Raw genomic sequence first — 23,151 nt, forward strand, 5'->3', positions numbered from 1 at the left:
GCTATATCGCATGTGCGCACACAACCATAGGATATGCCAAATAATAAACCACTAGCTTAATGGTTTTCGTTTTTTATGTCAATGAAATGACAAGACAAATGTATTATCATTGGAAAGCCTGATTTGGGAGCTATCCAAGGAGGAAATAATCTCAATTAGCCTTGCCTATGAATCAGATTATAATGCTATGTTACATTTACTACTACTGCCTCTGCGTGGTGAGACTATTTAATGCTTCCATCAGACCAGAAGCTATTCATCAGCAGTTTTCAGGGGCACGTTGACTGTGTCCGAATACCCATACTAGCGTACTACATACTTAAACTGCATACTACACTGAAAAATATAAATGTAACATGGAACAATTTCAAAAGATTTTACTGAGTTACAGTTCATGTAATGAAATCAGGTAATTGAAATAAATTCATTAGGCCCTAGTCTATGGATTTCACATGACTGGGAATACAGATATGAATCCCTTGGTCACAGATACCTTAAAGGTAGGGCCGTGGATCAGAAAACCAGTCAGTATCTGGTGTGACCCACCATTTGCCTCATGCAGCGCAACACAACTCCTTCGCATAGAGTTGATCAGGTGTTTTTTTTTTCCTTCTCTGGCGTGTTGTCCCACTCCTCTTCAGTGGCTGTGCGAAGTTGCTGAATATTGGTGGGAACTGGAGCACGCTGTCGTACACGTCGATCCAGAGCATCCCAAACGTGCACCTGTGCAATGATCATGGTGTTTATTCAGCTCCTTGATATGCCACACCTATCAGGTGGATGGGTTATCTGGCAAAGGAGAAATCCTCATTAACAGGGATGTAAACAAATTTGTGCACAACATTTGAGAAAAATAACCTTTTTGTTATTTTTAAATATACTGTTCAAAAATATAAAGCCATTTTGTGGGGGGAAAATTATTCCGATTGGCTGGGCCTGGCTTCCCCGAGGGTGGGCCTACGCCCTCCAAGGCCCACCTATGGCTGCACCCCTGCTCATTCATGTGAAATCCAAAGTTTAGTGCCTAATGAATATATTTCAATTGACTGATATCCTTATATGAACTGTTACTCATTAAAAATCTTTTGACATTGTTGCGTTTTTATTTTTGTTCAGTATATTTTGGACGCAGGTATGGGTATTCGGACATGGCCACTGTCTTAAATAAAACTGTCCCTGTCACGTGAGGTGTTTGGGTGAAGGTCTTCTTGCTTTAAGTGTTCTGTATGTCCAGGTTGTTGTGGTTGATGTGAAGGAATATTGCACTGTAATATGTAATGTTGGTAGGAGGATGATGATGATGATTATGTGTGTGTGTGTGTTAGCTGAAGGAGGAGATTGATAAACTGGAGGACCGTGTGGAATGGGCCAACAACGCTCTGAAGGGGGACTGGGGCCGATGGCAGAGGAGCATGAGAGGAGACCTCAAATCAGCCTTCCTCTCCACCGCAGAGAAGAACGTGGACTACTACGAGAAGGTGAGATACAAGATACTCTGACTGGTTAGCGGGAGGGAGGGAAAGTTGGATTGAGACACTACTGATATGGGAGAAAGAGTTGACTAGATGAGTCGAAATAGAAAGAGAAGTGGGGTTGGGGGTGTGACTGGTAAAAGCAGAGTTGGGGGCGATGGAAGAGAATAAGAAAAAGGTAAATTAGAGAAACCGAAAAGCACTTGGAGAGAATGTGAGAAAGACTAAATCAGTTAACTCCCCTGACTGATTCATTTTGGGGAAAGGAGAGACAAATCTACACAACTAAAATTGTTAGTGGTAATTTACAATGTATCTTATAGATATTTTTGGGATGGATGTTTACTGTAAATCATTCAATGCAATTTCAGCAGAAATGTGGTTCTCTGTGCTGTGCATTTCTAGTCACTGTCTGGACAGCTGCCAGTAGAGGGAGGTAGTACTTCATGTTTATTCACACTCACAAATTACTGTCAGTTCATAGAGGTTGTCAATGCAGATAATTCCAGAATAAATTGATTCATCATTTTATGGATATCGTAAATAATATGTGGACATCAGTGGCAGTCGGTGACGTTTAAAATGAGGGAGGACAATCATTTTATTTAATGAGCATGGCCTTATTTCTATTAAAGCATATTGGATGACTAATATTCATATTTCATTCACCCATCTCTGTAACATTGATAGGTTTAGGCTACTACGTGATACTCAAATTTTCCTTATACCCATCATGAGGTTGCTACAACCTAGCCTATGAATGAAAGTTTACGACGTAGGTGCACAGGTCGAGAGAGATTTGAGTAATCAAGGTGACACATTCAATAACGCCTTGCACAATCTTGCCTGCATCTGGCTGATCTAAGGTGTAATCATTAGTCCTACAGTTGTAAACGTGGACAAATTCAGGTATGTTCATCCCCGTTTCGTTCCATTTGCTTCTGTTTTAAAAACGTTTTTCAACAGAATTGGCGGAAAGAATACACCCCTGATCACACAAAAAAACAGGTCACTTTCATAGCAGCCACATACAAACAGCATGATCCCTTTGATCGTTGGATAATTCCTTCTCGCATCTACGCTCTCTCCTCTCACCGTTTCCCTTCGGTTGTGGACTTCAGTGCACATTACAATAGCTGTCTGTGACAAGGCAATAAAACCTTTCCAAACATATCATAACCGCTAACCACTACACACAGCCTACATCGTTGTCACCATATTAGCTAATGTCAAGTCAACATAGCTACTAGAATTAACGCGTTAGTAAACCCGCTACAATCATGCAGTACAGTTGACAAGCAGTTTAACAGTTACACAATGGTGGACCCCGGTGGCAATACATTTATTAAACCAGAAGCTTACCTTGGCATGGAAGAGGTCTAGCGTTGGATAGCCATAACCAGCTGGCTAACATAACATCCCTCTCTGTTTGAGCCAGGTGTTTGAGTAGGTTAAACTAGCTAGCTGCATTGGCTAGCTAAGTGAAAAAATATATATAATAATATAGCTAGCTCTCCTTCTCTTGCGTCTCCTTAATTTTTCAGAAATGAATTTGTTCAAAACTGTTCAACTATAGTCTTTCTCTTTGAATCAACTACTCACCACATTTTATGACCTGCAGTGCTAACTAGCTGTAGCTTATGCTTTCAGTACTACATTAATTCACTGATCCTTTGATTGGGTGTACAACATGTCAGTTCATTCTGCAAGAGCTCTGATAGGTTGGAGGACATCCTCTGGAAGTTGTCATAATTACTGTCTAAGTCTATGGAAAGGGGTGAGAACCATGAGCCCACTAGGTTTTGTATTGAAGTCAATGTACCCAGAGGAGGATGGAAATTAGCTGTCATCCAGCTACACCATGGTGCTACCCTACAGAGTGCTGTTGTAGACCATCATTGCAACAGTGTGGTTTAATCAATTGTTTGGTGATGTGAATATATTTAGTATAGTTTCATCTGAAAAGTATCACTTTTTTAATGTTTCACTAGATTCTTTTTTTTAAATGAAATTCACTGAGGAGGATGGTCCTCCTCTGAGGAGCCTCCACTGGTGGACATTGGTTAGTCGGCAACCCAAGATTTGAACTACCGTAATTTCCGGACTTTAAGCCGCAACTTTTTTCCCACGCTTTGAACCTCGCGGCTTAAACAATGACGCGGGTAGTATATGGATTTTTCCCGCTTTCAATTTTTTTTTCTTAAAAAAAAACACATTCTGTGACGTACCTCAGTTTTTTGGCGGCATGAAGCTTTCATTAGACCAATGTAATTGCCGAACGGGTTAAGGTCAAACAACTTTTTTGTTTACTGTTTAGATTAAATCGAGCGCTCTCAAACTTCCCATCATTCTGATTACGGTAGTCATTTTGTCACCCTCATCATGGCAAAAAGACAGAGAAATGCATATGATGCAGCTTTCAAGTTGAAGGCGATTGATCTGGCTGTTGGAAAAGGAAATAGAGCTGCTGCACGGGAGCTTGGTCTTAATGAGTCGATGATAAGACATTGGAAACAGCAGCGTGAGGAATTGACTCAGTGCAAAAAGACAACTAAAGCTTACTGCTAATTTTTTATTTTTCGTTACAAGCCGTGTTTCGTTAAAGCCTGTGTAAAGTTAATTTGTTTCAATGTACCGGTAGGCACCTGCGGCTTATTTATGTTCAAAAAAAATATTTTAAAAAAATTCAGTGGGTGCGGCTTATATTCAGGTGCGCTCAATAGTCTGGAAATTACGGTATCTAAAACAAAGCTAAATGTCAATGATGGTAAGGTTTAGGAATGTTTATTTGATCTAGCTAAAAGCTGAATTGCCGTATACAGAGAAAATAAAAATATAATTATTTAGAGGAAAATGATGATGAACAGTTGATTGAAGCAGTTTGGGATGGAGTGGAGGGAGGGAGGGATGTCAATATTATCAGTGGAGGGAGTGTCACGGTAGCAGGCAGGGGATTCAGATGATCAGTCAGACACGGACAAGTCCAGGAGCCTCAGCTACGAATCTCGCAGCCACCGACGTAATGCCTTTCCATGTATAGCCACTTGGCTCAGTTGATATGTGGCTTATCCTCCAATACCTCCGGTGGTTATTCAGTACGGAGTAGCTGCCGTTTCACTACGACGAGACATCGCAGTCTTCTCATCTCCTCAACCTGGAGCCGTTTTCATGGCAATGTCCCAAACAGTCCCATTCACAGCTAAAACAAACTGGTTTCGCCATCAAGATGATCGGATTGTAATCTAAATGTGGTGTTAAACAGTGGATGAGGGGAAAAAAGTACAATCCTAAAAAAACTCAATGTTCAACATTTACCCGAATGATCAGCTTCTGGTGTTGTTACTGCAACTTTGTGATAAAAACAAAGAGACGTGACACAAGTAAAATGTGTAACTATCCTTTTTTTAAATCACATTTTATATATGTATTTAAAGCAGAATGTACACCGGGTACATGTACAACAGAATGTTCTGTCATTTGAAGGGTCATTTAAATATATCATTAGATTGTTACATGCATACAATAATGTAACATATCTAGTTAGACCACAGTTGGAGCCTATTCAACCACCACTCCACTCTCCTGGGCCTGTTGACCAGTGGACAAACTCCACATAGCCCTGGCCTCTTTAAAGAAATCAAATGGTAACAAAAACAGCTTAAACCTCTCATGGATAACCAATGCAACTCCATAAGATAGGGGCTTACAGTAGCTATTATAGTTACTGTGTGAACACTTTCTCACAGACAGTTATTTTGACTACATTGACTGACTATCTCTTTAATGGGGCTGATGCTGCCTGTGAGATCTCAACACACTTGTCATTCATGTTATTTTGTTCCCTTTCCATCCAATTTGCAGTTCTAAATGGTGTGTTGTCAATACACACCCAGGTTCCCTTGTTTTAATGATGTAAATCCAGACATTCTTCTTAATTCCATCATGGATGAATATCCGTCTTCTCTGCTGTTTATGATTACAAGGTTAGCACCCATTGCTATGCATTCCGCTTGACCAACCCCACCTGTGTTCTTCTTGGAGGAGACATAACAGCTGGTGCCAATCTTCCACCATCTGTCCAGACAGGGATTCTCGCAGAACCTAAGCCTGATCTGTAGCTGGTGTCTCTCCGTAGTCGTGGCATTTAGACTATTCCTGAACTGATCTTTCTCGGTGGTCATCATTTTCTGTAGCTGGTCTTTGTCTTTAGTCAGGTTGTTGTAACTGGTCTGTAGCTGGTCTCTGTAGAGTAATGACCAATGACGCCATAGTAGACACATTGGCCTGTGATCCCAACCAGCAGAAGAACACACAGCAGCCCCAAACACACTGCAGCATCTCCAAATGGTCTCTTCCACCACCGAAATTGTTCTGAATGTTGAGCAACAACTCATTTTCTTGGAATGGCCATGAAGGCTCTTACATTGTCATACATTTGGCCTTGAATGTCTGTATACTTTATTGCAGTAGGTCTTTACAATGATTCCCTCTGACATCTTTACAAGCTTGTGCTCAACTACAGAAACTTGTACTGTTACTTCAGCTCTACTGTAGGTCTGTGCATGCATGTCATCTCCCTGCCATGCTTCTGTGACTTACTGGAAGTGACACTGTTTTAACTTTCAACCACAGGACTGTGGCCACCATGTGACTCCCATTGGCCTTAGCTTCTAATAGAAACATGTTTGTTTCCCATAGTGCACATTTATTTTTAAACTATTATGCCGAAACTGAGACTCAGTGATATGATGTTGCCACAAGCAGCGCCGCAGACATTGAGATGAGCGCAATGCAAAACTTTTCTCTCGCATAGTCGCACAAAGTATCTGTGGGATAGCTACGGGACCAAAACGAGTGGAGAAGTTTAGCCTTGCCCTTCAGTGGCAGGGCTCAGACTGCGACCATTCATTTGCGGCCCTTTGACTTGGCTGTGCGAGTAAAAAAATGTATTGGTCTCATCGGTGCGAGATGCACGTTCATTCACCTCACTCAAAACGTCCTATTTATTAGGAGGCTAAACCCATGATTTGGTCAAACAGTAAAGTACATCTCTCAATTTTGAGCTCAATGGCAGCTAGAGTGAGCAAAATGTGCTTTGGCCATTGCGAGTGCAAAGGTGTGTTTTGAGTTTCCCTTTACTCAGGTGGTGAATTAGCCCCAAGTAAATTGGCAGGCAAATGAACCTTTATTGAATAAATATATACAGTATATATTTTGAACCACAACATAAAGATGATGAAACTAATTTCTTCAATACCATCTCAGCATAATGGCCTATAAAAATAATATTATATTTTTTAATTACTCATCGGCAGAGGAAAATACTCCACCACCCCTAGCACTCTGAATTTGAGTGGTTACATTTCTCCAGCCCCATCCCTCAGCTTTTTACTGAAAAAGCGTCATGGAGAACACTTTTTTTGTTTAAACTTCTGATTGCAGCTTTAAGCATTGAAGTGATATTTTAGCAGATAGAACAAAATGGGACCCAGTGAATTTCTACATGCGTCATATTGCAGTTTAGAAACTAAGCCACTGTGGTTGACACTGTTGGCATGTTTTGATACCCTCAGCCTTCAAACAGGAGTCACATTTCAACTTCCCCTTTCTGACATGCTGCTGATGGCCATATAGGGGTATAACTCTGTGAACAGTTATGTACAGGTGTGTGGTAATGTACAATACCAGTCAAAAGTTTGGACAACCTACTCATTTAAGGGTTTTTCTTCATTTTTTTACTATTTTTTACATTGTAGACTAATAGTGAAGACCTCAACACTATGAAAGAACTCATGGAATCATGTAGTAATCATAAAAAGTGTTAAACAAATCAAATATTTTAGATTTTTCAAAGTAGCCTTGCCTCGACATCTTTGCACTCTTGAATTAGGTGTCCAAATGTTTGACTGGTACTGCATGTCTGCATTTTTCTCAGGTTCTTCACACCATGTGAAACCATCTGGCAACTTTGTGTAAAGGAGATTTTTTTTTTTTATAAATGCTGGCATGACATGCTTTCGATGGATATTGCCCCCTTTTAGGTAAAATGGTTTGGTATTGAAAGAAGTTCCGCAGCAGCCCATGTTAGTGTTTGATGCTCATTCATTATGTTAACTATGTAGCACTATGTAGCCTACAATTTAACCTTAAATACATTACAATTATGCACTCTTGTCTGAAACTCATCATATTGTTTGAGTCGCCCCAAGGCTGGGCGCAACAAACACAACCCACTTAAGCATAGGGAGAGGGAGGTGGGGGAGAGAAAGTGAGCGAGGGACAGGTAGAGGACGTAAGTGTGTTCTGTCTTAATCAGGCCTGTGAGGTCAACCCTGAGTGTACAGTCAGACTATCTGTTCCAGGTCATTCTGATAGGTAGAGAACACATGTTCTAATACACCTCAATCCCATGAAAGAAGAAATGATGGGGGAGGAGTGTACTGTATCATGTGATTCACAATGTAGCATCATTTATGAAGGACAATTCTACAAGTATTTTTGTTGTTGATGCGACAACATTTTGGAAACGAGTACAGCCATTACCTTGCTCTCTAACCAAGGTGCATATATTGAGGCGCAACTGAATTGAAGAGGAGACGACGGTCACACTTTATTTAGCTGGTCCGATATAAATGATCTACAGATGGCATGTATTTAACGTCTACTGAACATCTACAAACCGTCTACTTGGGACTATTCAAATAGTCTTACCGAGATGACGATTTGAAAGTAGTTTTTTCTTGGCGGCACATCAGAAGTTTGCTGGAGGCTGGTGTTGTATTTAGTTTTGTGTACTTGTAGGAATACAAGGCAGCATGCTAATTGATCTAAATCCTCTAGACTGAATATGAGTATGGCTTCAAGTAACTCATCCATTAATACCAGGGGCGCAACTTTGGTTTTAGTGGGGGGGATTATTATAAAAAATATATAATAATTATCCAGTCGGATAAATACTCCAAACAGCCTACCCGGCCGCTCGGAGATGTCCGCAAGGTCCGTTGACTTGTTTTGTATCACATTCCAATTATAAAACTGGGGGGGGGGACAAAAATGCAATTTCAAAATGTGTTGGGTACATGTCCCCAGTGAAAGTTGCACCCCTGATTATTACCCTGCAAGAAAGGAGTCTTGTCTAGGCAAGATCCATATCCGATAAGCCCATCGCTCATATGTTTACTTGTATGGCCTGAAGGTAGCATCATTTGTTTAATGCAATATAGTGTGGGAAAAACCTCTTCAGTTGTGGGATACTTTGAGACAGAGTCCTCAGCTGCTATGGGTTTGTTGTGTAGCAGAAACAGAGGTCATTTGTCTTGATTGGTTCTTGCTGGCGAATTGGTGCACCAAGTAAAGACTCTTTGCATCCCAAATTGCCCTCTATTATACTTACAGTGCACTACTTTTGACGAGGATCAATAGGACTCTGATTAAAAGTAATGCCAGTTGGGACACGTCCTTTGTCAGGGATTGAAGTGGTGGGACTTTGAATAAATTGGAAACAGCATATCCCGAGGCTGCATTCGTTGTAGCTGGGAATTTTAACAATGGAAATGTAAGGAGAATTCTCCCGAAATTCCACCAACACATCTCTTGCCCAACTCATGGGAGAAATACATTGGCCCATTTGTTATTCTCCATTCTGAGACAGATACAAAGTGGACTGGTTGATTGAAGTAGGGTAATGTGTTCCCAAAATGAGTTGCGGTTTTTGGATGGTGTGTATCTATTTGTTTTGCTGAATGTATGAATAACATGTTATTTCCATGTCGAAGTGGCAGTTGGCAACCCATCTCTTATGGGATTAATTGACACATTAACAAACATTACAGTAATTCTCTGTGATAATTTAGTCATTATTCCGGTGTTCTGTGCATTGCACACCGCATAAATCAATGCATAATAGTAAATAAGGTTATCCAAGCAATAATTATAACCCTAGAGCAGTAAAAATACATAGACTTGTTTTTGTATTTATCTGACACAAAGAGATGGTTCAAGTGTGAGACAGGCCTACACACAATCTATAAACTGTACATACGTGCCATTTGCATATTTTTATAAATTAATTATAGGTCTCCCATTCTTTTATTCCAGGCTTTATCGTACAATTCCGCAAATGGAAATACACAATGCACAAACTATTTCAGTTTATCCTCATGGCTCAGCCACATAATGCCAGGGTATATCTGTTGGGCTTTCTGGAATAAGAGCAAGCGTATATCGTGGTAGAAAGGGCAATACAGGATAACATTTATTTCATTTTCTATTTCTTCGAGGTCACAATAGTTACATAGTCTTCACCATTATACCAACCTGTTTTGGAGTCAGGCCTAAACTCCCAACATCTGTGCCTGACCTCACTAATGCTCTTGTAGCTGAATGCAAACAAATCCCCGCAGCAATGTTCCAACTAGAGGTTGACCGATTAATCGGCATGGCCGATTTAATTGGGGCCGATTTTTCACGTTTTCATAACAATCCGATTTTTAATCGGTATTGGCTTTTTTTGGGCCACCAATAATCCGTATCGGCGTTGGAAAATCATAATCGGTCGACCTCTAGTTCCAACATCTAGTGGAAAGCCTTCCCAGAAGACTGGAGGCTGTTATGGCAGCAAATGAGGGACCAACTCCATATTAATGCCCATGATTTTGGAATGAAATGTTTGCGCTTTTGGCCATGTAGTGGATCTCTTGCACACATTCACCCTTAATCAAACAAAAGGTTCTCAATTTGGGTTGATGATTAATCTCCAACACCCATTTATTTTCATATTGCATCATCAGTTTTTTAATAGCACCTATGTCTCCCTTAATTTGGTTTTCGTACAACTGTTCAGTCACTGTTGGAAAAGGTCAGACATTTCAGTGGCCCAGGCTCCCCCAATAAATAGATCCCATTTAAAAACTTAGCTGGCTATTCTGGCAATTGGAATATCCAACAGTCTATTTCAAAGTCTCACCATGTGCCTTCCATCATAGCTCACAGGGTTCCCGGCCCATGTCCACAATTATTACCAGTAAAGGTGCAAACTTGTCGATACCTAAAAAATAACAAACTGCTCTGTTTATATATATGTTTGTTTTTTTAGATGCATCTTAGCACCCCACATTCCTGCTGAAAAGTCCAGAACAGGACATGCATGTCTGCTACAGTTTGGAATACGTGGCATAATCAATGTATTTTTCATGTGTTTTTGTTGTTCCTACAACTCCCCCCAAGAGCTCTACTTGCTGAGTCGGCCTGGGCACATATAGAAAGGTCATATGTTCAACAAAATAAAGACCTAAATATTTATAATTGCTAGTAAACTCAAGAATTTATTCACCAAAACCAAACCGAAAAGCACTTATCTTAGTACCTGGGTTTCTAAAATGCAATTTCTGTGTGAGTTTTCTGGTTGATCATTAGCCTCTATCTTTTCAACCAATTGACTGTACATAATGCAGTATTTCTGCAGATAATGTTCAGTTTCTGCCATCAAAATAATGTAATTAGCATATAAGAGGATACTTAGCATTTCATCATATCTTACTCCAATATTGAACTGTTTAATTTATTTTGCCAAATAATTCATTGGCATAGCAAACAGAGGCGGTGGTAAGGCGTCTCCTTGTTTTACACCTCAGTGTGGGAAACCAAATCACCAAATCTGTACCATATTCATGATGCTGGGCCAATTGTGTGCTGCCTCATGGATCTCCCGGTCGCGGCTGGCTGCGTTTTCAGGCAACATGTCTTTTATAAAAATATTCCTCCAAAATATTCCACATTTTTGTTATCTGAGAACAAACTAGCAATCCTTTTCTCCCACTCATTAACTACCTGTGTAATATGAGTTCAGCCCCCCCCCCCCCCCTGCTCTTCCCTGACTTCCATTGGAATTTTCTTATTCCGTTTTGGTCCTAACTTATTTTGGTTCCAGAACTGAATGTTTCTTGTCTATCTCCTCTAGATGTAATAACTGCCCTCTCTATCTGTTTGAATAGGCAGTCTTTTATCAAGCTGTTTTTCTTAACTCATCATTCCAATGAGACTTGTAAACTTTCCTGGACTTGGGTGTATTCTTTATTCCATTTTTTTCTCATTTCAGAATATATATCACAATGTTTCATACCACACGTCTAAATCTAATTTTGTTGACATCTTTGCGGAGTTTCAATGAGTTCTCACAGAGCTCTGCATTTTACAGAACATAAAGTAGTTTGGCACATACATTTTCTTACGTGGGGTATGTATCGTTTGCCCCAAGTGATGCACAGTGGCTGAGAAAGTTCATGGCCAACAGAAAAGATCATAAATAAAATGGATTGATCAGGAAGTATTTTTCTCCAATTAAGTCAAAACATCTGCATTCTTCAACCATCTGTGTAGTGGGCAAAACGTTAAATTCAAACAAGTTTCTAGACAGTCGTGGAGGTTAACTACAATATAAACGCAACATGCAACAATTTCATATAAGAATCAGGCAATTGATTTCCTTATATGGAATTGTGTACAGATCGTTGCGACATGGGGCCGTGCATTATGCTGAAACATGAGGTAATGGCGGCGGATGAGTGGCATTACAATGGGCCTCAGACACGGTATCTCTGTGCGTTTAAATTGCCATCAATAAAATGCCATTGTTTTCATTGTCCGTAGCTTATTCCTGCCAATACCATAACCCCAATGCCACAATAGGGCACTCTGCTCACAGCTTTGACATCAGCAAACTGCTCGCCCACATGACTCCATACACGCTATCTGCCCGGTACAGTTGAAACTGGGATTCATCCTTGAAGTGTACACTTCTCTAGTGTGCCAGTGGCCATCGAAGGTGAGCATTTGCACACTGAAGTCGGTTACGATTCCGAACTGCAGTCAGGTCAAGACCCCGGTGAGGATAACAAGCACGCAGATGAGCTTCCCTGAGACGGTTTCTGACAGATTGTGCAGAAATTTTTCGGCTGTCTGGGTGGCTGGTCTCAGACGATCCCGCAGATGAAGAAGCAGGATGTGTGAGGCCAGTTGGATGTACTGCCAAAAACTCTAAAATGACATTGGAGGCAGTTTATGGTAGAGAAATTAACATTCAAATCTCTGGCAACAGCTCTGGTGGACATTCCTGCAGTCGGCATGACAATTTAGAGTGGTCTTTTATTGTTCCCAGCACAAGGTGCACCTGTGTAATGATCATGGTGTTTAATGAGCTTCTTGACACGCCACACCTTTCAGGTGGCTGGATTATCTTGGGAAAGGAGAACTGCTCTCTAATGGGTGTAAACAAATTTGAGAGAAATAAGCTTTTGAGGGGAAGGATCAATTCTGGGATCTTTTATTTCCTCATGAAAAGTAGGACCAACACTTTACATGTTGCGTTTATATTTGTGGTCTCTGTGTGTGTGTGTGTGTGCGCGCGCGCAGTTGAAGTCGGAAGTTTACATACACCTTAGCCGAATACATTTAAACTGTTTTTTTTCTGAGGTCTTGGCTGATTTATTTTGATTTTCCCAAATGTGTCAAGCAAAGAGGCAATGAGTTTGAAGGTATGCCTTGAAATACATCCACAGGTACACCTCCAATTGACTCAAATGATGTCAGTTAGCCTATCAGAAGCTTCTAAAGCCATGACATAATTGTCTGTAATTTTCCAAGCTGTTTAAAGGCACAGTCAACTTAGTGTATGTAAACTTCTGACCCACTGAAATTGTGATTAAGTGAAGTCTGTAAACAATTGTTGGAAAAATTACTTGTCATGCACAAAGTAGATGTCCTAACCGACTTGCCAAAACTATAGTTTGTTAGCAAGAAATTTGTGGAGTGGTTGAAAAACGAGTTTTAATGACTGACCTTAGTGTATGTAAACTTCCAACTTCAACTGTGTGTGTGTGTGTGTGTGTGTGTGTGTGTGTGTGTGTGTGTGTGTATGTATGTATGTATGTATGTATGTATATATATATATATCTCACACACACACACACACACACACACACACACACACACACACACACACTAACTACATGGCCAAAAGAATGTGGAGACATGCTCGTCGACCATCTCATTCCAAAATCATGGGCATTAATATGGAGTTGGTCCCCCTTTTGTTGCTATGACAGCCTCCACTCCCCTGGGAAGGCTTTCCACTAGATGTTGGAAAGTTGCTGCGGGGACTTGCTTCCATTCAGCCACACGAGCATTAACTTGTCACTAAGCTCAGGGTCTTGGGTCAGAAGCCCAGGTGGTGAGGGTAGGTAACAACACCTCCGTGACGCTGATCCTCAAAACGGTGTTCCCCCTCCTGTACTCCCTGTTCACCCGTGGCTGCTATTGCGCCTCTACAACCTTAGGCAGCTGAAGAAATTCAGTAAGACCCTCACAAACTATTACACATACATCATTCAGAGCATTCTGTCAGACTGCATCACCGCCTGGTATGGAAACTGCACCTCCCTCAACCGCATGGCTCTCCAGAGGGTGGTGTGGTCTGCCCAACGTATCATCTGGGGCCCGCTGCTTGCCCTCCAGGACATTTACAGTGCTCTGTGTCAAAAGAAGGCCAAGAAGACCATTAAGGACCTCAGTTACCCGAGCCATGGACTGTTTACTTGGCAACCGTCTAGCAGACGGAGTCAGTACAGGTGCATCAGTGCCAAGACCGAGACTTAGAAACAGCTTCTATTACCAGGCCATCAGACTGTTGAACAGCCATCACTAGCAGTCTACCAGGTGACGCACACTCACACAACACACGTACGCGCTATCTTACACACACACCCACATCCTTGCTATGGCACCGATAGACATTGCAGCTCTGCTTCTCGCTCCTAAACAATTTTGCAGTATTTTTCTTTTTTTTCTTAGATTATTAGCCCAGAAAGTTTTTTCTGTTATTACATACAGCTGGAAATTACTTTTTACAAGCATTTCGCTACACGCGCAATAACATCTGCTAAATATGTGTATGCGACCAATACAATTAAATTTGATTTAACACCTCAAAGTCACAAACGCATGCACACATAAACACACACACTCACAAATACTGCTTTCCCGATGTGGCTCATTGTAATATTTCTACTACTGTAGTTTATTTAGTTACACTTTTTCTAAACACCGCATATTTATCTACTTGATTCTTGACATAGCTCACTAATCTTGACATAGCTCACTAATATATATATATATATATATATATATATATATATATATATCTACTGCTGTATGTATCATTGTTAGTATGTCTTGTGGAAATTATTTTCGGTGTACATAGTGCTTTATGGAAGTATTCCCACCCCTTGACTTTTTCTTACTGCCTGAATTGCAAATGGATTAAATTGAGATTACACAATACCCCATAATGTCAAAATGAAATTGTTTATGGAAATGTTTCCAAATGAAAAGCTGAATATTCTTGAGTCAAGTATTCAACCCCTTTGTTATGACATGCTTAAATATGTTCAGGAGTGAAAATGTGCTTAACAAGTCACATCAGTTGCATGGACTCACTCTGTGTGCAATAACTGTGTTTAACAGTGATTTTTCAACAACACAGATTCAACAACACAGACCAGGCAGGTTTTCCAATTCCTCGCAAAGAAGGGCACCTATTGGTAGATGGGTGGGGGAAAAAAGCTTAATTACACCCAGTCACTACAAAGATACAGGAGTCTTTCCTAACCGCTCAGGGATTTCACCATGAGGCCAATGGTGGCTTTAAAAAAAAATGTGTCTGTGGTATGAGAACTGAGGATGGATCAACAACATTGTAGTTTCTCCACAATACTAACCTAAATGACAGTGAACAGAATGAATCCTGAGAGGTATATGATTGGGCCGTGATTGGGAGTCCCATACGGCAGCGCACAATTGGCCCAACATCGTCCGGGGTAGGCCGTCATTGTAAATAAGAATTCGTTCTTAACTGACTTGCCTAGTTAAATAAAGATTCAATAAAAAAATAACCTGAACCAGGTTTTTTTTTTCATCAGTCAACCTATCAGGGTAGTTACAAACAGCACAGGAATGAAATCAACATGTATTGATCACATCTTTACTAATGCTGCAGAAATTAGCTTGAAAGCAGTATCCAGATCCATCGGATGTAGTGATCACAGTATAGTAGCCATAATCTAGGAAAACCAAAGGCTGGGCCTAATATAGTGTATGAGGTCATTCAATAAGTTTTGCAGTGATTCCTATGTTGTTGATGTAAAGAATATCTGTTGGTCCGTGGTGTGTAATGAGGAGCAAACAGACACTGCACTTGACACATTTATGAAATAGCTTATTCCAGTTGCTAATAAGCACGCACCCATTAAGAAAATTATTATAACTGTTAAATCCCAGTGGATTGATGAGGAATTGAAAAAGTGTGTGGTTGAGAGGGATGAGGCAAAAGGAATGGCAAATATGTCTGGCTGCACAGCCGATTGGCAAACTTATTGCACATTGAGAAATCATGTGACTAAACTGAATAAAAATAAGCAGAAACTACACTATGAAACTAAGATAAATAAAGAATGATAGTAAAAAGCTTTGGAGCACCTTAAATTAAATTCTGGGAAATAAGGCAAACTCGGCTATATCATCCATTGAAACAGATGGCTCACTCATCCCAAAACCAACTGATATTGCCAACTACTTTAATGATTTTTTTAATTGGCAAGATTAGCAAATTTAGGCATGACATGCCAGCAACAAATGCTGACACTACACATCCAAGTATATCTGACCAAATGATGAAAGACAAGCATTGTCATTTTAAATTCTGAAAACTGACAAGCCACCGGGTTCTGACAACTTGGATGGAAAATTACTGAGGATAATAGTGGAAGATATTGCCACTCCTATTCGCCACCTCTTCAATTTAAGCCTTCTAGAAAGTGGGTGCCCTCAGGCTTGGAGGGAAGCAAGTCATTTCGCTACCTAAGAATAGTAAAGCCCCCTTTACTGGCTGAAATAGCCGACCAATCAGCCTGTTACCAACACTTAATAAACTTTGGGATTTTTTTTGGGACCAGATACAATGCTACTTTACAGTAAACAAACTGACAAACTTTCAGCATGCTTATAGAGAAGGACATTCAACAAGCACAGCACTTACACAAATGACTGGCTGAGAGAAATTGATGATATAAAGATTGGGGGGGCTGTTTTGTTAGACTTCAGTGCGTCCTTTGACATTATCGGTCATAGTCTGCTGCTGGCAAAACGTATGTATTATGGCTTTACACCCCCTGCCATATTGTGTATAAAGAGTTACCTGTCTAACAGAACACAGACGGTGTTCGTTAATGGAAGCCTCTCCAACATAATCTAGGTAGAAATAGGAATTCCCCAGGGCAGCTGTCTAGGCCCATTTACTTTTTTTCAATCTTTACTAATGCATTGCCACTGGCTTTGAGGAAAACCAGAGTGTCTATGTATGCGGATGACTCAACACATGTCAGCTACTACAGTGACTGAAATGACTGCAAAAGTTAACAAATGGTTGCAGTTAGTTCAAGAGTGGGTGGCAAGGAATAAGGTAGCCCTATATATTTCTAAAACTAAAAGCATTGTATTTGGGACAAATCATTCACTAAACCCTAAATCTTGTAAAAAATAATGTGGAAATTGTGCAAGTTCAGGTGACTAAACTGCTTGGGGTTATGTTGTATTGTAAACGGTCATGGTCAAAGCATATTGATACAACAGTAGCTAAGATGGGGAGAAGTATGTCCATAAGGCACTGCTCTACCTTCTTGACAGCACTGTCAACAAGGCAGGTCCGACAGGCCCTAGTTTGGTTTCACCTGGACTATTGTTCAGTCATGTGGTCAAGTGCCACACATTTATTTTTAATTGGGGCAGCACAGGTAGCCCTTGGATGTACACAGAGAGCTAATAATATGCATGTCAATCTCTCCTAGCTCAAAGTGGAGGAGAGATTGACTTCATCATTGCTTGTATTTGTGAGAGTTATTGACATGTTGAATGCACCGAGCTGTCTGTTTGAACTACTGGCGCACAGCTCGGACACCCATGCATACCCCACAAGACATGCCACGAGGTCTCTTCACAGTCCCCAAGTCCAGAACAGACTATGGAAGGCACACAGTACTAAATAGAGCCATGACTACATGGAACTCTATTCCACATCAAGTAACTCATGCAAACAGTAAAATTAGATGGAGAAAAAACAGATGAAAAAAACAAACACGTTATGGAACAGTGGGGACTGTGAAGCAACACAAACATAGGCACAGACACATGCATGCACACACACAATAGCATACACACGATAGCATACGCACTATACACATGTATACATGGATTTTGTACTGTGTATATGTGGTAGTTGTGGAGTAGGGGCCTGAGGGCACACAGTCTGTGAATGTAATGTTTTTAAAATTGCATAAACTGCCTTAATTTTGCTGGACCCCAGGAAGAGTATGGGGATCCATAATAAATACAAACAAGGCACTAAAGTAAAACTGCAAACTGTAACAAAAAATGAACTTGATGTCCTGAATACAAAGTGATATGTTTGGGGGCAGATCTAACACAACACATTTCTGTGTACCACTCTTCATATTTTCAAGCATGGTGGTGGCTGCATCGTTATGGGTATGCTTTTCATCGGCCAGGACTAGGGAGTTTTTTGGGGATAAAAAGAAACTGAATAGAGCGAAGCACAGGCAATATCCTAGAGGAAAACAACCTGGTTGTCTGCTTTCCAACAGACACTGGGAGATATTCACCTTTCAGCAGGACAATAACCTAAAACACAAGGCCAAATATACATGAGATGCTTACCAAGAGGACATTAAATGTTACTGAGTGGCCTAGTTAGTTTTGACTTAAATCTGCTTGAGAATCTATGGCAAGACCTTGACATTGGCTGTCTAGTAATGGTCAACAACCAAATTGACAGAGCTTGAGTAGTTTTTAGAAGAATAACGTGTAAATATTGTACAATCTAGGTGTGCAAAGCTCTTAGAGACTTACCCAGAAATATTTACAGCTGTAATCGCTGCCAAAGGTGATTCTAAAATCTATTGACTCAAGGGTGTGAATACTTATGCAAGTTTCTGTATTTAATTTTCAATACATTTGCTAACATTTGTAGAAACATTTTCTCTGTCATTATGTGGTGTTGTGTGTTCAATTACATTTTGAATTTACGCAAAAACATAATGTGGAAATTCAAGGGGTATGAATACTTTCCAAAGGCACTATGTATAAGTTGCATTTTGATTACTGTTAGTGCCATTTGGGATGAATCCAATTTAACAACCCAACTTTCTTGATTTCTAGTTATTTTTTTGTTGTGCTTGTTTTTACTTGTTAATTATTTGTGTACTTGCTTGACTTTTTACTGCATACTTAGGAGCTAGGAACATAAGCATTTCGCTGCACCCGCTATAACATCTGCTAAACTGTGTGCGCGACCAATAAACTTTGAGTTGATTTTATTCAGGTGTTGAAGGCGGCTGGATGATGAGTGTGCCGTGGGCTTTGTGAATGATTCATGTAAGACCTTTAATAAGAGAAGAGTCTAGGAGGTCCGCACTCGACACAGAATCCAGGATGAGAGGTATGAGAGGTGGCAGCAGTAAGCCTGGGAGGGAATGCTCTGTGCCCCTCATCTACCTCGCACCACCACCCTACTGCGTTCTTCACCCTGTGGTACCGCCAATGCAATAACCTGGCCCTACTGGCGAGACGGAAAAGGAGAGGAGGAGAGCAGGGATGGATGCGTGACTCAGAGGGGTAGATAAAGGGAGGAGTTAGATGGAGGAACTGGGGGAAGGAAGAGGGGATGAAAGGAGTAAGATGAATGGAGGTCCGGACTGGGAAAGTTGAAGAGACGAGGGAAAGGGTTGTACTCGGAGGACAGTGAGGTGTTTGCTCTTCCTGAGATGGAATATTAACATCAATTATGTGCTTGGATAAATCTCAGGGTGCATGCTTGTCTGAATCATCAGTTTGCCTGGGGGTTATAGACCCATTTTCCATACTTTATTCCATACCTGTCACATTCAATCTTCTTATGACTGTAACCATACTGAGATACCCAGAGCTGCAGAGCTAGGTCAAACAGAGGTCATAGTTCAGTTCTGATTATTACTGTACTGTAATATAGACATATTATTAATAGAATGTGAAAAGCCCCTCAGACCAGAGATTATATTTCTGACTGTAAGCACCTTGTACCTTTTATTTCCAAACCAATGCCTGCTGAAATTGTTTGTAAACAGGATTTATTTCCTACAGATGTCGTGTCTCTGCATAAACGCTGACGGAGAGTAATTTAGGAATATTTTAAATATCTTTCTATTCTAATCGTAATGGTCCTGTGTTGGTGTACTATGAATTCTATTTGCATTAGATTTAGAATCTGCCTTTTCATCACTGTACCTTCTCTGCATACAGCACAGCAACTGGGCATCGTTCTGTCAGGTTGCAACATCAGAGGAACGCCATGGTTACTCCATAGCAACTACTGTTTCTTCAACTAGACATGGGTTTTACTAACAAGGTGGTGTTCTAGATGTGCAACAATTATCTACCTTGTTGTTGTCACCTCTACCATGGCATTGACAGTCAACTCTTCTGAATATTGACGTGAAGGAAGTCTATGCTGAGCTCAAGTTCATAACTTTCTTCTGGGCTAGTGCTGCCGCTCTTGTGCATAAATGTGTGTGTGTGTGTGCGTGTTTGCGTGCGTGTTTGCGTGTGCATGCATTTTTGCATCCACTGGTGTTCATATATAATGCTGCCTGATTATCTCAGTTTACCTGTCTTCCGGCTAAACCACTGGAGCCTAGAGGGAGAAAAGGAGGAAAGCTAATGATGTTAACGAGGCTAGCGGTCTCTTCCCCCCTTAACAATCTCCTTAATTAGCGCGCTAGTCACACTGCTACACAGGACCCATTACCTCAGCTGGAGCTGTCACAGGCCGTGTCAGGAACACAGCACTGATGGAGCTTCTCCACCAGATAAACACACACACACATAGGCACTCCCCTGTCGGCGGCAGAGTGTGTATTGACATTTGCCTCTTTGGTAATGCACCGATAGCCACCCCTGATTGGATGGCGACTTATCACCCCTGTGGAGCTCTGCGTCAGTGCATACGTCAGTCCAGACGCGCTGGGACCAAGGACAGATTATACCCTTCAATTTTGGGTCCAATTATTCACTTCGTTATAGTTCGGGTACCTGTACATGTTGGTCATGTCATACTAAAGATGCACCGGGCATTATGTGTGAAGGCAGAAGTTATGAAACGAGACACCATAATGAACATCGGTCGTGCACAGGAGGATCACCTGCTGGGTGTCGACGAACAGTGGCGATTCAACATGATCGCCGACGTTCTGTGGTCAGAGGCGACGGGATGGCCAAGTGCTCATTATGGTGTCTTGTCCTTTACAGTGCTCAGGTGTGAAGTTCCTCTCTCTGCCTCCCACTGTGCTGCCATGGGCATTTTAGTGTTGCTTCAATCAGACAGTCATCCTCACAGCTCCACTGCAAAGTATGAACTTAAAGGGCTTTGTATCTCCGGGAAGAATGCTGCGTTGGCGCAGGGTTGTAGTTCTCTCCCAGTCGGGTCTTTAAATGGATTTAGCTGTCACCTGATTTCCCCTGAATGTTTTATTCAACAGTCTGTTGTCTTATCTGTATTTGAGGGCTTAAACACTCCGTCTGGAAGGAAGGATAAGTTGCACTAACTATGTATCGCTTTCTTCAACCACAATAATCCTTAAACACATGTAGTCTTATCTTGATAAGTACTATTCAAACCTGTTGATTGATCCCACAACATACTGTATCATTAAGTATAAACGTTGAAGTTTGGATAAACTCAACTCCAAGGAGTTAGCTGTGGAAGTAAAAAACATTTATTTTTTTGTCAGCCAATGTTGTTTCACCTCTTTCCTCTGTGTCTTGGTCTTTCCTGTGATCAGCTCTGTGTGTCTGCTCCCATTTAGTATTCTAGCCAGCTGCTGAGTCAGACAGACAAATCTGCTATTCGCAATGTTTTCCCTCTGCTCGTGTGCTCTGTGTACCTCGTGTAGCTCACAGCAGCTCTGTCCCTGTGCTCTGTAAAGCTTGTGGCCCCTGGTCTAGTCTATGGTAACTCTTCCCGCCACCCTCGTTTTTCGCCCCTCTCCCTGTGCTGTACTTAGCACTGCTCTGCTCTCTGTCCTTGTATAACCCATGGCCTCTAGTGTACAGCAACTCTGTCCCGGTTCTCTAGTTAGCTCTGTCCCTGTATAACCTATTGTGTAAACCAGCTTTGTCCACACACTGGTTAGCCCTGCGCTCTGTCCTTGTATAACCTATTGTGTAAAGCAGCTATGTCCAAACTATGGTTAGCTCTGCCTTCTCTGGGCCCTGTCAGTGAGGCAGATGAGTAAAGGTCAGACTGAGTCTGTGTCCTATGGTGAAGGTGTCATCATGATTAAGCACTAGTGACATGGCAGTCAGCTGGCTACCCACGAGAGCCTCCTGCCACTGTCATGTTGGCTAAGTTTGGAAGAGGAGAGAAGGATGGAGAGGGGAGTGAAGGGTTGGGTGGGTGTGGAAGATTGGGATGAGAGGAGAGGAGGCATGGTGAGTGGCGAGCGGGAAGGGAATGTTTAGAGGTTGGCTGGAGGGGGGAGGATGTAGACAGAGGGAATAGGGCTGTTTGGGTGGGTGCTTGGCTCTGTTTGGGTCAGAACATTAATCACAACCTTGTCAAGTGACAAATCGATGAGACAGAAGTCCAGGGAGCAGCCAGAGCCTGTGAATGAAATTGGCTGCTGAATTGAGGCATGCCATGTGTATCTGACTTACGGCGGCCATTAAACAGACAGCTATTACTTTGGAAGTTTAGATGACAGAGCGGAAGGTTTTATTGATGTGTGGAAACATACTGACTGGCTCGAAAGTTCACAGACCTGCCGTTTCAACTGTGTGTGTGTGTGTGTCTTACCGGTCTGTCATAACCTGATGATGTGGGTGTTCTCTCCTCCAGTGTCTGGCAGTGTGGGAGACCTTCCTTCTCTCCCAGAGAACAGAACCCAGCGAGGAGACTGACAGAGACAACACCCCCTAACCCCCACGATGCACTTCTTCTCTATTACACAACCCTCTGCCCACCACCCCCTACCCAGGGGGCACAGCCAAAGACATCTTCCAGCACAACCCGGAGGACTCCTGGAATTGAACCCTAATCATTCCAATGAAGCTTCACTTTAAAGTCACTTTAGCACAGACTGTGATAAATCTGAGAGATCTTTAAATATGCATGATCAGCCAGCCGCTGCCTTAGGGCTTCTGTATGTACAGCCCTGGATCTGAGGGTAGATGTACTGAATACACTATGATGGATCCACCATGATTTTCACAGCAATACGATGACATACTTTACTTGTTTACCTGTTTTACAATGACTCACAATGGTATTTTGATAACAGAAAATAAACTAAAGAGTGACACTTTTTTTTTATATATACCATACACTTATTTTTCTCTCTGTAAAGCTTTAAATTGGGTTTTTAAGATGTTGGCATAATAAAATGGATTGCTACATTGCGTTTTCTCAGTGCATGGTGTTTTATGGAGCCTAAGCTATTGGCTTGTAGTTAGTCTTAACAGCGAGCAGCAACAGCCTCTAGGACTTCTCTTTGGACATCAATGTTATCTTCATGTAGGTGCT

The 23,151-nt window shown here is 41.4% G+C and overlaps 1 protein-coding gene across 2 annotated transcripts in view; it reads left to right on the plus strand.

Moving 5' to 3' along the window:
- Positions 1-23,027, plus strand: part of snx7 (sorting nexin 7) — an 83,592-nt gene extending 60,565 nt beyond the window's left edge. For both annotated transcript variants that reach the window (XM_029698370.1, XM_029698381.1), the window contains 2 exons: positions 1,326-1,478; positions 22,468-23,027. In XM_029698370.1, coding sequence (XP_029554230.1) covers positions 1,326-1,478; positions 22,468-22,548 — 234 coding nt within the window. In that variant the 3' untranslated portion in view covers positions 22,549-23,027. The remainder of the gene's footprint in view (positions 1-1,325; positions 1,479-22,467) is intronic.
- The last annotated feature ends 124 nt before the right edge of the window (positions 23,028-23,151 follow it).

The sequence above is a fragment of the Salmo trutta genome, chromosome 2 (genome assembly GCF_901001165.1).
Source record: "Salmo trutta chromosome 2, fSalTru1.1, whole genome shotgun sequence".
NCBI classification, from domain to species: domain Eukaryota; kingdom Metazoa; phylum Chordata; class Actinopteri; order Salmoniformes; family Salmonidae; genus Salmo; species Salmo trutta.